Below are 18,322 nucleotides of genomic sequence, written 5' to 3'. Positions count from 1 at the left end.
TAAAATTAGATGATAAAAAATGGTATCTTCCTTTTTGCTGTTGCTAGTTATCAATATAGTAGCAAAACTTTAAAATATAAATTATATTCAATTCATAGCACGCTTAAAGATTTGAAGTTTATCTAAATCTATAAGCACAAACATATTTATGTTTGTTAATACAAAGCTGTAGCAGTTTTCTGATTGCGCTTGAAAAGATGTGATTGTTGTTGTTGCATTAATAGTATCATTAGTTTCTTTTATTTTTTATTTTACTTATGGTTCAGACAACTCTGCTTTATCTTTATGCCGTAAAATTTAAATACGAAAAATATTTAGAGACAAGTGTGTTATGTTTGTTTGTCAATTATTTAATTGAAGTAGAAATAATACATCAATGTACATAATTTTAGTGTGTTGTTCCCTTCGTTCTTTACTTTAAAAATACAACTTAACAGCTTTGCAATCAACTGAAATAATATATAAAAAGTAAAAACAATAAACGTTTGGCTTTCTTAATACGATATCATTTCAAACGTTGTTGGAAGGAACCATTTCTTATTAGAGGTTTACAAGGTAATTTACCCAAGTACGCAAATGTAATGGTCGATTGCCCTTAGGCATGATTCTGTTTTATTACTTTAATCCGGTTGTAAAAATGCATGATCGAAGGGTCATCAGATAAGCAAAAACAGGGCCAAAATCTGATAAAATAGCGCTGTTTAACAGACTGTATGAAAATCCGTATGTCCGAAAATTTACAATCATGAAAAAATAAATATTTTGGCTTAAAAAGGAAATGTAAGAAAATGTAGAATGTAAGAGAAAATACGGTGGTTTTATGGTGTTTAAATCGATTAGAAATAGCAAACCCAAAGACATTATCTCAAGTGTGATTTTCAAAAGATTTTATACGAATGTACACACACGGTAAAACTAGTCTATTAAAATGCAATACCTTCATTGGTTCTCATGTTTTTAATAATTATTAAACATAGGTATTTGTGAACACTTGTTGTTGTATAATATTGAAATGTACACGCATACTGAAAATAAAATCATTAGCATAACGGCTAAGTTGGTTTTTACTAAGATTGCAATAGTGTTTATTTTATTATTATGAATCTTATGAGGATAACTTTGATAGTATGACACAGAGTATCTGAAGAAGATATATACATAATCACATATGTTGTTGTTGTTGTGGTGGTTATTGTTTCAATATTTTTATGAGTATCATACATACAATGACGAATAGCTATTAATGTGTCATACAAACACCATAATTATTATTGGATTGCAGAGATTAAACAAATCGATTCCCTAGTAACTGATATAACTGATACATATTTTGAGCGACAATTTGAAACTAAATCTAGTATTATTTAAATTTGATTATTTTAATTGCAGACTTTTTTTATTAAACCTAATTAATGTGTACGCAACGTTTCTTTTATTTAAATCGCTGAGTACGAAGCATCAAGCTATTTTTTTAATTAATTGACAGTAATGTATGTCATAATATAAATTAAAATCAATCTTAATTAAAGCTTGAGTGGTTTGTTTGTAATAAGTTTTGTAAATGTTGCTGTAGTATTAGTATGAACAATAAATACTAACGCTCTGGCATATTGTGATGGTGATATGATTATATATTGCACAATGATTATGTGATGATGTTCTTGTGATGATAATGAGGCTATAATTAGTTTTTGAATTAAGCTAGCTAATTTCAAATAAGATACAAACACATCCCAATCCTAAAATTATCAGTAAATTATAGTATTGTTTGCCTCTCAGCGCATAATTAACTGAAGGCCTAGTTTATCTGTTAATCCTCGCCCCATGTGGTGTCCCAGTGGGTACACTGATATTAATACACGATGTATTGGTCCACAATTAAGTCTCTTATAAAAATATGTCTCTCAGGTGACTGAAAAATGGCTGTGTAGATACAACAAATACTACTACAACGGAGACTAAGATAACACATGTTACAATTAATTTGTCTTCCTTGCGTTCTTCTTATACGACAAACACTTCTAAAACAAAAAGCAAAAAGCCGCTACTGCTACTGCTTCGGCTACTCTTACTGCTGCTGCTACTGCTCGTGCTGCCGCTGCCGCTGCAACTGCCGCTGCCACTGCCGCTGCCACTGCAGCTGCCACTGTCGCTGCCACTGTCGCTGCCACTGCCGCTGCCACTGCCGCTGCCAGTGCTGCTGCTGCTGCTACTGCTACTGATAGTGCTACCGCTACTGCCACTGCTACTGCTACTGCCACTGCCGCTGCTGCTACTGAAAGTGCTACTGCTACTGCTGCTGCTGCTGCTGCTGCTGCTGTTGCTACTGCTACTGCTACTGCTACTGATACGGCTACTGCTACTGCTACTGCTACTGCTACTTCTACTGCTACTGCTACTTCTACTGCTACTTCTACTGCTACTGCTACTGCTAGTGCTACTGCTAGTGCTACTGCTACTGATTCTGCTACTGCTGCTGCTGCTACTGCTGCTGCTGCTGCTGCTGCTACTGCTACTGCTACTTATTAAAATAATTATTAAACATAGGTATTTGTGAACACTTGTTGTTGTATAATATTGAAATGTACACGCATACTGAAAATAAAATCATTAGCATAACGGCTAAGTTGGTTTTTACTAAGATTGCAATAGTGTTTATTTTATTATTATGAATCTTATGAGGATAACTTTGATAGTATGACACAGAGTATCTGAAGAAGATATATACATAATCACATATGTTGTTGTTGTTGTTGTGGTTATTGTTTCAATATTTTTATGAGTATCATACATACAATGACGAATAGCTATTAATGTTTCATACAAACACCATAATTATTATTGGATTGCGGAGATTAAACAAATCGATTCCCTAGTAACTGATATAACTGATACATATTTTGAGCGACAATTTGAAACTAAATCTAGTATTATTCAAATTTGATTATTTTAATTGCAGACTTTTTTTATTAACCCCAATTAATGTGTACGCAACGTTTCTTTTATTTAAATCGCTGAGTACGAAGCATCAAGCTATTTTTTAATTAATTGACAGTAATGTATGTCATAATATAAATTAAAATCAATCTTAATTAAAGCTTGAGTGGTTTGTTTGTAATAAGTTTTGTAAATGTTGCTGTAGTATTAGTATGAACAATACATACTAACGCTCTGGCATATTGTGATGGTGATATGATTATATATTGCACAATGATTATGTGATGATGTTCTTGTGATGATAATGAGGCTATAATTAGTTTTTGAATTAAGCTAGCTAATTTCAAATAAGATACAAACACATCCCAATCCTAAAATTATCAGTAAGTTATAGTATTGTTTGCCTTTCAGCGCATAATTAATTGAAGGCCTAGTTTATCTGTTAATCCTCGCCCCATGTGGTGTCCCAGTGGGTACACTGATATTAATACACGATGTATTGGTCCACAATTAAATCTCTTATAAAAACATGTCTCTCAGGTGACTGAAAAATGGCTGTGTAGATACAACAAATACTACTACAACGGAGACTAAGATAACACATGTTACAATTAATTTGTCTTCCTTGCGTTCTTCTTATACGACAAACACTTCTAAAACAAAAAAGCAAAAAGCCGCTACTGCTACTGCTTCGGCTACTCTTACTGCTGCTGCTACTGCTCGTGCTGCCGCTGCCGCTGCCACTGCCGCTGCCACTGCCGCTACCACTGCCGCTGCCACTGCCGCTGCCACTGCAGCTGCCACTGTCGCTGCCACTGTCGCTGCCACTGTCGCTGCCACTGTCGCAGCCACTGCCGCTGCCACTGCCGCTGCCAGTGCTGCTGCTGCTGCTACTGCTACTGATAGTGCTACCGCTACTGCCACTGCCACTGCCACTGCCGCTGCTGCTACTGATAGTGCTACTGCTACTGCTGCTGCTGCTGCTGCTGCTGTTGCTACTGCTACTTCTACTGATACGGCTACTGCTACTGCTACTGCAACTGCTACTGCTACTGCTACTTCTACTGCTACTGCTTCTTCTACTGCTACTTCTACTGCTACTGCTACTGCTAGTGCTACTGCTAGTGCTACTGCTACTGATTCTGCTACTGCTGCTGCTGCTACTGCTGCTGCTGCTGCTGCTGCTGCTGATGCTGCTGCTACTGCTACTGCTACTGATTATAATAATTCTCCTTCTACTTCTCTTTCTACTATTGCTTGCAATGCTTCATAATTTATTTTTAAATGTATCATTTTGATGTTACAATTAATTTGTCTACTTTACATGCTTCTTCTTTATATATTTTTCTTGCTAATCGTTTGAGTTTAGTTTTAGTTAAGTAGGTATATCAATTTACATTTTTTGATAGATATTTATTTGGATAGTAATAGTATGTTTTATTTGACTTGACATCATTGAACCGGTTTATTCATTGATAAGATCGGGATCTCCACAGGTGTTTAATCCCGATTGTTAGGTGGGGAGAAGGGTCCGAATGATAATGTTGTCGTCGGCTTACGAATCACATTTCACAAGTTTTAGACAAATATGCATACGTTATAAACCTAATTTAAGTATTACATAGATAATAACTTATCTTTTATTTTGATGAACTACGTTTAAGGTAAAAAACTATAATTATCTATTTGTTGTGTGCCGCATACATACCATCTTGCTTTTTTTAATTTGATCACAACGGTCCGAAGTCATAAACATTCATTATGCATGGTTGCTAAAGCACAGTGTATACTAACTAACCTATGTTTATTGTTGTTTGCTAGGGTTATTATTTTTATTTTATATTTTTTTTATTGTAGGGGGCTTTTATAGAAGATTTCAACTAGTCCTTCAATTAACGAAAAAAAATATTGGTATAGAAAATATAAAAGAGTAATATACAGCTTCCTTCATGCTGTTCTATTATGGTGTTTTAACGCATATAATTATGTATGGTTGATGAAGCACATTGTATGCTACCGATGTTTATTGTTGTTTGATGATGATGTTAAGTTGGTGTTGCTGTTGTTGTTGATGACGATGAGGAGGAGGAGGAGGAAGAAGAAGAAGAAGAAGAAGATGATGATGATGATGATGATGGTGGTGGTGGTAGTGGTAGTGACGACGACGACGGTGATGATGATTTTGATCATGATAATGAGATTTGAATTAAATTAATGCGCAAAGATTTTTCTTTTTAGCGGCCAAGTGCAGATATCTGCGCTCGGCCGCTGTAAGGGTAATGTAATATTTGCAATCTACATAGGAGTCAATAGCAGATACCAAGCACCATATGTTTATGAGAAACAAAAGCAAAAAAAAATCGGCAATCGCTGAAATCTCGAATATGACTTAATCATTTTATTAAATGAAAACCGGTAACTATTTTAAACTGTTATTATATTGCAACAACATAGCGTTGTTTATCCAAAAGACCATTGTTATAATTACAGGGACGTCAATAGGCCAAACTATTCAGGAAATATGATTTGAGTCGTCAATGATAGATTTTGAGATCAATGTTCGTCCGATGAGATTTTAAGGGAGTTGGAGGCGTAGGGACAGATTCGTTCGAGTACGCGATCATTTGAGAACAAATATTGTTGAAGCTTTATCGGAATTTCGGAAATTTGCGATCGGTACCGATTTTTCCTGGTTCTTTTTTATTGATTCTGATAAGTTAGCGGCCGGCACGGACATGAATATTAACTGACGAAAACCTCTTCGCTACTTTCCGAAAATCTTCGACATGTTGCAAATATCCGTAATATTCCGCATTGTACTCACCAGAAATTGCAACTAGAAAGACTACAATAAATCAATTAGCTACGGCTCGGGCGGGGATTTACCTTTTATTCCTGTAAGGGACCTAATGCCCCAGACTACCGGCTTTTTTTTCCGGAATTCGAACTTGATACACTTGATATCCCTGAATTAAATATTAATATCCGCAATTTTGATCTCTAGAGTGCTGACTGTTAGTATTGTATTTGACTGGAATGACTGTCGATTATGTGTTTTTAAGATTAAAACAAGCTTACGAAGAACTTTGTGTTTGCTTTTTTGTACGCTTTCTTTTTAAAAATGTATTGTCCGCCACGGACGCAACAATTGACCAAATGTACCAGATTGTGGTCTCTTTAAAGTGCTATGTTTCTACTGCCGTGATATCTTTAACGAACTACACATTATTGATCGTGGACGTTTTATACTCTTATTGAATCTGTTTTCCCAAAATTTGTTCTTCTATTAGTAGATGTTTAGGTGACGATGTTCTTATTATAGATCTTACACGACCAAGAAACAATATATAGGTCTTTGCAAAGAGAGCTGTTGGATATCGTGAATGCGTTCAATGTGGCCTGTTTATTTCAGAAAGCTATTTGCAATGTTTTATGGGGATTTCCATCAAATTGCCAATTGCAAAATTTGATTTAATTCATTCGGACCTACAAGCGGGAAACTTCTTCATTTAAATTCAATGGGCTTTTAAGAAGTTCGTTGAAAGGCCAAATTTGACGTTAAACAGCAACGCCGAAAAAATTGCTACTCAGTCTTATTTATCACTTTTTTTGTAAGATTTACCAGTAGACGTTCTTCAGTGAAATTAAGCAAACACACAGTGTCGACAAGTATGGAAGGGTATTTATGTAAAAATTACATCCTTCTTTGTGACTGTGTCATGATTCTTGATGGTACTTTCAATTAGTATGTAGACACCTTTTCATGCTTGATGACACGTACATCTTGCCTGGTGTCCAATGCCTATTTTCATTCTGCTTAATGGTATCATGCATGTGTACAGATGCAACATTCTTGTTCGTTAATTGCATGCTGCATATGTGTATGTTGGTTTGTGCAGAGAGACTTGTGCAATAGGCGCAGTGCATAATGGAATCAAATATTAATGCGTTTAATAAATTAACGCGATGGCAAGATGTAAGTTTCACCCAAGCACAAAGCAACATACTACCATGCACGATACAATGATGTCAATTGACAGTCATTTCGAAATGCTACGGAGGACTACGGAAATTTACGGCGTATAACGGAAATTTTATGTTATAGGAGAAGTTGCGCCCCTTTGTAAGATATTTGCTACTGAACCGAAATTAACCGCGTGTTTGTAGACTTAACTTTTTTTTGGTTAATGGCTAACCATAATTTTTGATCAGTAATTTACCTTCAATAACCAAAGAAAGTCTATGGATATATTTCAATATATGCTACTAATGCATGTATGCAGAGCTCCAGATAAGACGCTTAAAGTCGTAAAAAATTGAATTAAATTTAGTAAAACAGTAGACTTAAATTCTGTGCGTACGGTTACACATTGGAAAAATAAAATAAGAATTCAAAATGTGTGATCATGCGTAAAACTCAATATCAATGCATATAATGTAAACATTTTATCAATGAGTTCCCACTCGTCTAGGCCCTCATTACAATTATGAAAGCAACAGCACTTTAACGTTATTATGAATAACAGACCATCTTTACAACAGTCGAAAAGCCGAACGTTTTCCATTATCTGGTCCTTTTATCGCAAAAAGTCTGCTGTAACCCGGCAATTGTCATGAGCTCTTCTTAGACTATAAACCTAAATGCGGATGTGCCAAAAATTATACTTACCTGAAAAAAAGAATTAATAATAGACTTTAAGGCTGGATTTTTTATAGAGTGTAAACCAAGATTTTGCTGAAAAAGTTATCTGGAACTTTGCATGTATGTTGAGAGGAAATCGATTACATAATTTCAAATTTACTAGAATACTTTTATATTGCACCACATAAAATGCTATAAAACTATAATATTGAAGTGCACATATAAACTTTATTATAGATGGGTAGGTATTTCGTGTCAATCTCTTTCACATATGAAAGAGCTGTTGGTCATGCTGCTTTAAGTACATATAGATGCATGACACAATTTAGATTAAGCAAAATAAAACACTAGGTATTTGCCAAGAGTCAAATATATACGAGCAGTAAGAGCGTAATCGTGCGCAGCGAGACTTAATCATGTAGAATTAAAACTCTTATTGCTTTCTTTCGAAATAATTTCATGTGTCCGATCTAATATGCAATATGCCCGGTGTTTTTTTTTTATGCGGATTAATGTTCCGTTTTAGATCCATTATTAACGAATGCCTCAATATTTTCAAAAATTAACACCGGAATAATGTTCACCGACATTTTTCATACAGATTGGATATAAATATTATAGAGCTTAACAAAAAAATACATTAAGCCCTGTTCTCCCGGCACACGTGCTGGACACACAGGTGGTTAGTGTGTGGCTATGATAATAATTAATGAAAACATCTTTTTGAATGATAAATAATCATATTAAAACGAAAAATCAAATTTTATATAAAAAAAATTCACTATCGTTTTATATATAACAAGGTATCCAAATCGAAATCATCCGAAAACGGGGTGCATCGTTTTGAGCAACCATTACTAAATTAATTTTGCAGCGATTTTCATGACCCGGTCTTATTCAACGCAGAAATGAATTTCCTTTTAGGAAATGTATATATCTTGTTATATTTCTACACATGCTGGGTCAAATTTTAAGAAATAACGCTATACATAATTCGCTTGACCCAGTTGTGATCGATCAGACCGTATTTATGAATGAAATCTCCAGTTGTAAAGACACACCTCCGCATTGGAGCAATGAAATCACTCGTGTGTTTAAAATGTCAGTTGGTTGAAATGTATGTAAACAAAGGTTTCTAAATGCGCTGAACAGTTAGTTTTGATGCATACTGCAACGGCAAGCACGGTAAGAATGTTTTATCATACGTTTTATTGAATTATGGTATCGAGGTTCGTGAACTTTGCAGGGAAAATGCCCTTTACTCCGTGAAGATTTCAGTCATGAATACTGTCTGATCGATCACAGCTGGGTCATGTGAGTTGTGTATCGTGTTATTTCTTAAAAGTTGACCCAGTATTTTTAAAAATATTGAAAGACATATACATTTCCAGAAAGGAAATTTATTTCTGCGTTGAATAAGACCAAGATCGTGAAAATCGCTGCAAAATTGATGAAGTAATGGCTGTTTAAAACGATGTATCCCGTTTTCGGATGATTTCGAGTTGGATACCTTGTTATATATATATTTAACTTATTTTTTTTAAGAAAAGTTGATTTTTCGTTATAATATGATTACTTATCATTCCAGAAGATGTTTTCACTAATTATTATTATAGCCACACGCTAACCACCTGTGGCTGGACATACACCTTTAAAAACACTATACAAATTCAAGTACTTATGCACTTAATTGATTGTAAACAATGACGGTTGAAATCCGTGCGTGGGAATTTTTCTGGTAACCAAGAGCGACGTCAACGTTCATGACAAACCTGTTTATATGACATTTATTTATTGATTTTTTCCAACTTGATTGAAAATTATGTTTTATGATATTTTAATACATGTAGTAGAAGTAGTTGTTTTCTCAACGAGGAGTTCAATAGTTGTACAGTACTAGACACGAGTACTTGTTACTTTCAGGTTTCTCTTTATACCACAGACATTATATAGTCATAAAATGATAAATATGTGTTTATAGAAATTGTAATTATAGCATGGTAAACAGAGAAGAGAAATCTGAAAGTTTCACGCACAGGTCTGTGGCAATGGGGGTTTGGGCTACTTTGTAAATATGAGGTCGATATGCAATGCACATCGGTAGATTACGTCTACTGTAATTATTTGGACTAGGGAAGGGCCACAATTCCAACACATCAGCCCCGTTATGTCCTGAATAAAATACATGTATAATTTCTTAAGTGCCAATTGCATCTTACAAATATCAAAAACATTCACGGCAGTCAATTCATTGTGTAGGCCTACTGGTCTTCATGACAATAATGAACGTAGTTATTTTAATGGAGATTATATAAGAAAGGGAACTAATTCAGCTTATTCAGTTTACTAGTCAAAATGATTCGGATGTTTTCGCTTTTTTCCGAAAAGTAATTTATTCAACATACGGACAATAAACGCGCGCCATCTGTTGTCATAATTTAGTAACTTGCATTCTGCTTACTGCCTGTTGCTAACTGCCGTTGTTAATGACGCTTAGTGGCACAACCGATTATGACTGGTTTCAGGAATAATGAACACACAAACATTGGATAGTCCCCAAGCATGTTGAAACAATCATCAAGTATGACCGATAAAGAACAAGCATGTTGGAACTGTCATGAAGCATGTTAGAATAAACATCACGCATAATGTAAATATTCATCATGAATAATGTAATGTTGCAGCAATCATCAAGTATAAACGAATAGACATCAAGCATGTTGGAATTGACATAAACCAAATCAGAATAAGCATCAGTCATAATGTAAATATTCACCACGAATGATGTAATTTTTACCTAAATATCCTTCCATAGACATGTGTTGTTACTCAAATAGACATAGAGATTTGAGCATTGGGAGTGACCTAATCATACTGTAGTTTGGCAGTATTACGGAATACCGTTAGTGCCATCGTGGTTACACATTAAAATTCAGAGGGCGAGAACGCGAGAACGCGATAGTACGATGGCGACAGTGTGACAATACGATGATAACAGGGTGACAATACGATGGCGACAATGCGATAGTACGATGGCGACAATGCGAGAACGCGATAATACGATGACGACAATCAGACATTGCGATGACGACAGTGCGACAATACGATGGCGACAGTGAGATAGTACGATGGTGACAATGCTACAGTTCGATAGTGCGATAATACGATGACGACAGTGCGAAAATACGATGACGACAGTGCGACAATACGATGGCGATAGCCGACAGTGCGATAGTACGATGGTGCCAATGCGATAACGCGATAGTATGATGGCGGCAATTCGAAAATGCGATGGCGACAGTGCGACAATACGATGGCGACAATGCGATTGAACGATGGCGACATTGCGATGATACCACGGCGACAGTACGATATGACTATCGCATTGTCGCCCCCGTACTATCGCACTGCCGCCATTGTATTGTCGCACTGTCGCATTGTCGTCATCGTACTAGCGCGTTTTCGCAATCGTACGAACGCATTTACGCCATCGTCTTGTCGCACTGTCGTCATCGTACTTTCGCGTTCTCGCATTCTCGCCCTCTGGATTTTAATGAGTAACCACGGTTGCCCTAACGGTATTTTGTACAGTAAAGTGCGTAAAATCTGGTTTGAATTACAATTTATATGCCGAAAACAGATGTTGAAAACCCGACTTTGTTTTATAAGTAGTCGTCTAAATATACAATGAGTTTTCCGAGCAGTAAATAAACATATTAAAATAAAATTCATGTTCGTATCGGTTGAAGTTCTTTTTAATAGTAGAAGCAAAGAACACAATAAAACGCTGATTGGGCTTACTAATTTGAGGCAAGAAAAAACTCATCGCGCTATTATATTTAACATATAACGCGCATCCGCAAAGTTCGAACGCCCGTCTCGGTGCCGTCGTTTTCGGTGAAAGTTTCGCACAGGAGCTACCGAGTTTGGATATGAGACCACGAATCATGGCTTGACTTTATATATCAGTCAGCGTAGAACCTGACCAGACTGCGCCATTGGACAAGCTAGGATGGACCAACTTTGGCCGCATATGACATAAGACCCATTTTCGCATGACGCGGGTCATCTGACCTTTATAATGTGTATATAGCTTTGAATGGAATTTGCACATAGTTTTTTGCATGGACTTATTGTTATGTTAATGTATTGCACGCTTTCAAAAGCAGAGGGCATATATAAGATCAATTATACCACGGAGTTCATTTTCTGTTGCAAAATGAAATGTAAAAAAGATTGTTACTCAGTGGTGTGTACAGTATGACAGCGTTGTCTGTCTGCGATGCATTTATACTGGTTCTAAGCTGGCATACTCACCAATTGGACTCAACCATCTGCTCGAACAAGAAATGATAAGTTCTACTAGCATAAACCTTTAATTGTAACTTATTTTAAAAATATTCATGTTATTTATATTATTCAATTTATTATTCATAATTATAATTATTATTTCCTTTATTGTTTTTTTTCGCATTTAGAAACTTATTCGGCTTACGAAACTGAAAAATCCCATTGGAAAAAAATTCCATGGGTAAAAAATCCCATGGATGAAGAAAATCCCATGGGAAAAAAAATCCCATGGGATTTTTATTTTTTTTAAACACGACTAAACGCATTAAAATATCGTAGGTTGTTCATCATTTCACAAAATATGATGTTTCTGGAAGTTTCATGAATAAATCTCTCAAATTATGGGAGAAAAAAAATCCCATTGGAGAAAAAATCCCATGGGAAAATCGAAAATCCCATGGGAAAATGCAAAAATCCCATGGGAACCCCAACTTTGCTTATAAATTTCATTGTGAAAAAAACGCATTTTATGAGTGAAAAAACCCAAATATTAATAAAATATAAGACTTTTATCGCATACTATGTCTCATAGTAGCGAATCTTTAAGAAAAAGGGTACTTAAGTTTGCAAAATTTCGGTTTCGCAAAGTTTTTCTGGTGGCCGTTATATGTTGCAAATGAGGTGTTGTTGTTTTATTGACACTTTAGGGAAGTTTTTGTTCTAGTAAATCTTAGTTCAAAAACTAACTGTTTCGACTTTTATGACAGAATTAATCTGACAGTGAAAAACAATCATGTAGAAGAATAAATTGAACAAAATAGTTTTATCCACATTCATGAAATATCTAGTTCATTACAACCCTACTCTTCAGGTTTATTTCACGCTTAACATTTTCCATTATACAATGTATTAAAAAACCTGTAAATATTAGAAAGAACATCAAATCCAAACAAATAATTATGCAAGCGATTAGTTTAATTTCTCCTAAATGGTGTACGCAATGCCATTTGCTTGTTTATAAAATCTTCATATGATGTTTGTGCGAGTAATAAACATGTATATTGTTTTAGTAATTCTTTTGACACCTTATTTTTCTTAAAATAATCTCTGTAATAATTTCTTCGTTGTTTTTGAGAAATACGTACGGACCTGATAATTCTCAACGAAAGCCAAAACGTTCATAAGAGATTTATTCGAGCTAACAAATAAAGCCACACCGAATCCAATGTTTATCGAGTAAACGTTAACTCAGAAACCTAACACCTTCACATTAGTAATAGTCATTATTATCATGTATTTAAATTAATGATTTTGATTAATAAGCAAATACTAGTTGGATATTTTTCTGTTTTGCTCTAAATCATCATAAAAGTATGGCAATTAGAACATTATGCTTGTGTATGCATGTGAAGTACAAATAATACAAGAGCTTTTATTCCGAGGAAGCGTCTCTTGACGTGCTAATATGTGAAAGCTTTTGGTAATTTGTTAAAGGTTCGTCAATATAATAAAATTAAGGACTGTTTTATGAATTGAGATTTGTGTCATACCGAAACACATTAGAAAAGAGCACTATCTCCGTATATAGCAACTATAACATAAGCACCAATCTTTTTGAAATAGTTCATTTAGAATTTAAATATGTATACATGTAGCTTTTTGCATAACGTATTTCTTAAGAGCTTTATGGAAATGCAAATGATGTTCTGCTGTATACAGTCGCAAACTCGTGTATGTACAAAACAGAAAATATATAATATTATATGTAGATTTGCTCATATACACATATACACAAGACAATACTAGAAATTAAAATAAAAAACGTTATAGTTTCAAACTTTATGGTCGTAATAAAATTGTAATGAATGGTACCATTGAACGACAACTAAGTTATTTTTTTAAGCTTTGCTTTAAACAAATGAATGATTTGTCTGCTTGATTTGTTTTTCATTCTTAAAGTCTTTGTGAGATGATGACGATTAAGGAAATTAGAAGGATGTGCGATATTTTAAAATAGCCTGATGAATCACAAAGTTCCAGTACGGAAAAGTCGGACGCACGCACGTACGTTTCCATTTCGAGCTTGCTAATATCATCCGTTACCGTTTCGCATCGTAACCGGTAACGCATAATTGTCTCTAGAATTATCAGTTTTGGTTTGTTAATGTAGCAATTTATAAATTGTTTGTATTGTATTGGCCCTTAATAAAAAAGAGAGGATCAGAATTTCTCTTCTGATATGTTTTTGGAATTTCACTTTTGCTATTTATTGTATATACCGTCCGCACACACTGTGGTCTTGCGGCGAACCGTAAGTCGGAAGCATTCTCATGCAGCAATGCAGTTGAGGTATATACGAAGAAGGACGAAACGGGGCTATTACTGTTGTCTCAGGTAATTAAACGTTTCGCTAAGGCACATAATAATGGTCACTATCAAAGCTCATGAATCATATGACAAACTTGAGTTGGCTAATATATTACCTAATACTGATAATAATCGAGTAAGTTGTGTTAAGTTTTACACATTAACAAGAATTAAGAAGAAGAACATGTAACAATTACGCGCAACTGAGAAAAATGTTACTGAAAACATTAACTGTTACTATTACTTAACACAACATGTTTAGGTTTTAACTCACTTGAGGACATATTGTTGCATACAGATTCAAAGTAAGTAACGTGACTTAAAACAAAACGCCCTATATCTAAAGATAATAAGAAGCAGTCATAGACAGTGAATATCCGCCATGGTTGAATTGTTGTCGACAGTACGTACATATTTTAAATTGTGCAAAGAAGCTGGACAATATCTCGTTAAAGCATTATGCAATTTTGACAATATGCCCACTAGCACTTTTTCAAGAGAAGTATATATAGTTTCAGTGAACATCACAAAAATGTAGGAGAAATGATGCTACGAAGCATTTATAAGAATATAAAAACAAAGGGAAATAACTCCTTAGAAATAACGCAATCAAGAAACAGTGGCAAGAGGCGCTGTAGCAATGGGATTGGATTATTTCGTAAACGTTTGACGAAAATACTGTAATAAAATATCGGAGTTGCGGGGATTCACGCAAAAGCTCATGTTACACCTGTGCACACACGCGTACACACAGACTGGGGCCCTCCATACCTGTGCGTACACGCTTACACATCGACTGAGGCCATGCATTTCTGCACGCACACGCTTACACACCGACTGATGCCATGCATTTCTGTGCGCACACGCTTTCACACCGACTGAGGCCATGCATTTCTGTGCGCACACGCGCACACACCGACTGAGGCCATGCATTTCTGTGCGCATACGCTTACACACCGACTGAGGCCCTGCATTTCTGTACGCACACGCTTACACACCGACTGAGGCCCTGCATTTCTGTACGCACACGCTAACACACCGACTGAGGTCCTGCATTTCTGTACGCACACGCTTACACACCGACTGAGGCCCTGCATTTCTGTACGCACACGCTAACACACCGACTGAGGTCCTGCATTTCTGTACGCACACGCTTACACACCGACTGAGGCCATGCATTTCTGTATCATTGCTCTTAGCGGTAGGTTAAACGAAAAATAGTTTGATTAAGACCCAGCCGTCCTACTTTCTTTATATATTCGAATGTTCCAAATTGACGTTGTAAGTGCTAACGTGAACGAAAATACATATTAAAATTATTGATGTATGTTATTTAACGTTCGTAATAACGATACTGTGTAATTTTATGCGAACAATGAACCTTTCTAAAATTATAAAAAATATGAATTATGCACGTGGCTGACAGTGCATGTGAACCAGATCTCACGTGTCATAAATCCCATTAAATTAATGGCTATGCTTTAATGTGATTTTTTTGGTCAAAGTTTGTCAAATTATTAACAAAACAAGACAATGTTAGACAACCTTAAACTTAACAGGCTTACATTAATACGTTTGTCCATGCGACATACAACTAATTATTCCAGAGGAAGAACGCAATCACGTTCTCACGTGTTTAAAGATTTAATATGATTGATGGCCTGCGCTCAAATGTAGAAAATGTCCTTTATGTACAGTAATTTCGGTTTATTTTATTATTGCTCATTATTATTGATGCTACATTAAGAACTAGTTCGTGCAATAATTTGCAAATAATTCCTTAGCATATCCTAAATAAATCTGTGAATTATGATTTTGCCTTTGATCAAGTATTAATTGGAACAAAACAGTAAAAGATACATGTGATTATAAAGAAACGGATAGAAGTAATGTAAAACATAACACTTGTACACGATCTTTTTTTACAGATTTTTTATTCTGTACAGTCTTTTTAGAGCAAACAGACAGACGGACAGATTAACGGAACGATGGATCGACACACAAATAGTTAAACGATTAATGGCAACATAGCTTGTTTAGAAATTTGACCGCTTAAATATTGTACAATAAAATGATAAAGCATCCTTTAAACAATCTAATAAGTTTACTTAACAAAAAGCACGCTATCAATCCACAGTCTATGCAATTATCCCCGTGACTACTCGTTGCCGAAAGTCCTCGCGCTATCCACGGCAACGGCTCTCTTCAGTTTTCTCTTTAGAAGCATTATCACAAGCACCAGAATGGCAATAACAAATACACCACCCATTATGGACCCTGCAATCATCCCAGCTTTCTCTAAAGACAGAAAAATAAAAAAAATATGAGAAAAATAATGTACGGATCATTATAATAATGATACAAATTATATAATGTTAATTGAGATTAATGATGATGAATATGATGATGAAAGTGGTGGTGGTGGTGATGCTGCTGCTGCTGATGATGGTGATGATGATGATGATGATGATGATAATGAAGATGATGATCATGATGATCATGATGATGATGATGATGATGATGATGATGATGATTATGATGATGATGATGATGATGATGATGATGATGATGATGATGATGATGATGATGATGATGATGATGATGATGAAGATGATGATGAAGATGATGATGATGATGATGATGATGATGATGATGATGATGATGATGATGATGATGATGATGATGATGATGATGATGATGATGATGATGATGGTGATGATGATGATGATGATGATGATGATGATTATGATGATGATGGTGATGATGAAGATGATGATGATTATGATGATGTTGATGATGATGATGATGATGATGATTATGATGATGATGATGATGATGATGATGATGATGATGATGATGATGATGATGATGATGTTGTTGATGGTGATGACGATGATGATTATTATTATTATTATTAAGATGATGATGATTTTTATCTTTAAATAATTTCTTAATGCTTAAGCTATACTTTTGTTCTCGCCATTGTTGCTAAACCCTAGTTGGCTGTAGTTTGTAACCGTAGCATTTGTTGATGTCGTCATAATGCCAAGAACAGAAGACGAAGATGGTAAAATTGTCTTGATTGATGCAGGCAACGGAACCTCTGTGAATGTTGAAGCCACTGTCGCACCCAATGTTAACGATGGCGTGACTGCTAAGGAAGCCGTGTTGTACGAAGTCGCATAAGAAGATGCATAACTTAACGTTGGCTGTACTATAAAGCTCGTTGACTCAATGGATGAAAGTAATGAAGTACTTTGGTAACCAAACGCCGACAAACTGCAAGACGCATCGCCACTTGTCCAACAATTACTGCAGACTCCGTGTTCCGTGTCAGACGTTGAGTTAAAGCCGCACTGTCTCAGACAATCGCTCAATATCGGATAACTCTCGTTGCAACAAATCCCACGTTTACGAAATGCAACCGGTTGGCTTTCACACGGTGTGCACAGCGAACAATTCCATGGCAACCATCTGCTCCAAGTGCAAACACCATTGAGTGTTTCATTAGTCAGTGGAAAATTGCATGTATGGTTTGCACCGTCGGCCAAACCAATACAAAATATAACAGCGATCACAACCGTATAATAATAATGCCTATAATCGTCCATTTTATATAGAAGCACCAACATCTTTCGAAACCAACATTAAACTTAGACAAAACTCTACCGTATATATACTGGATTATCTTACTGGATTCTTTTTATCATTAGTCAAAAATTTAAGCAGACCCTATTCGATGCATCAAATCACAGTTCTATATCATCGATCAATTTCTTATTATCAATTTGATAAGTAAGTGGCCAGCTCAAGCGATATAACGGCTGAGGATACTTATAAATTGTCTGATAACGCAGCTTTTAACAACATGTTCTATCTGTTTAACGACTCTTAAATAAATTGTTATCACATAGGTACTACTGTATTCGTAGCGCTTTCGGAGCTTTCTTACTGGGTGAAAAGTATGAATTTTGTACAAAAAGCACGTACCAAATATTGGTTAAAGAAATGTTCTACTTAATTTTATTTAAGTGAGTTTTTTTTCACTATAAGTAAGGCACACATGTTCGCATCGTACGTCCGTTG

General features: G+C 35.4%; 1 protein-coding gene across 1 annotated transcript; it reads right to left on the bottom strand.

Annotated features, from left to right (window-relative positions):
- Positions 1-16,215: 16,215 nt before the first annotated feature.
- Positions 16,216-17,925, bottom strand: LOC127846682 (uncharacterized). The gene is made up of 2 exons (XM_052378165.1): positions 17,205-17,925; positions 16,216-16,534 (listed from the first exon to the last, which is right to left on the bottom strand). The coding sequence occupies exons 1-2, from the start codon at positions 17,866-17,868 to the stop codon at positions 16,395-16,397; spliced, it is 804 nt and encodes a 267-aa protein (XP_052234125.1). The 5' UTR covers positions 17,869-17,925; the 3' UTR covers positions 16,216-16,394.
- Between the last annotated feature and the right edge of the window lie 397 nt (positions 17,926-18,322).

The sequence above is a fragment of the Dreissena polymorpha genome, chromosome 9 (genome assembly GCF_020536995.1).
Source record: "Dreissena polymorpha isolate Duluth1 chromosome 9, UMN_Dpol_1.0, whole genome shotgun sequence".
NCBI classification, from domain to species: domain Eukaryota; kingdom Metazoa; phylum Mollusca; class Bivalvia; order Myida; family Dreissenidae; genus Dreissena; species Dreissena polymorpha.
Note: the sequence above shows the minus strand (reverse complement) of the source record. Positions and strands in the feature narration are given on the sequence as shown.

Excerpts from the sequence above, each read along its gene's own strand:
- LOC127846682 (XM_052378165.1), bottom strand. The coding sequence starts at position 17,868 with ATGTTGGTGCTTCTATATAAAATGGACGATTATAGGCATTATTATTAT. Across the intron at positions 16,535-17,204 it reads CAACAATGGCGAGAACAAAA|AGAAAGCTGGGATGATTGCA; the intron begins GTATAGCTTAAG and ends TTCTGTCTTTAG.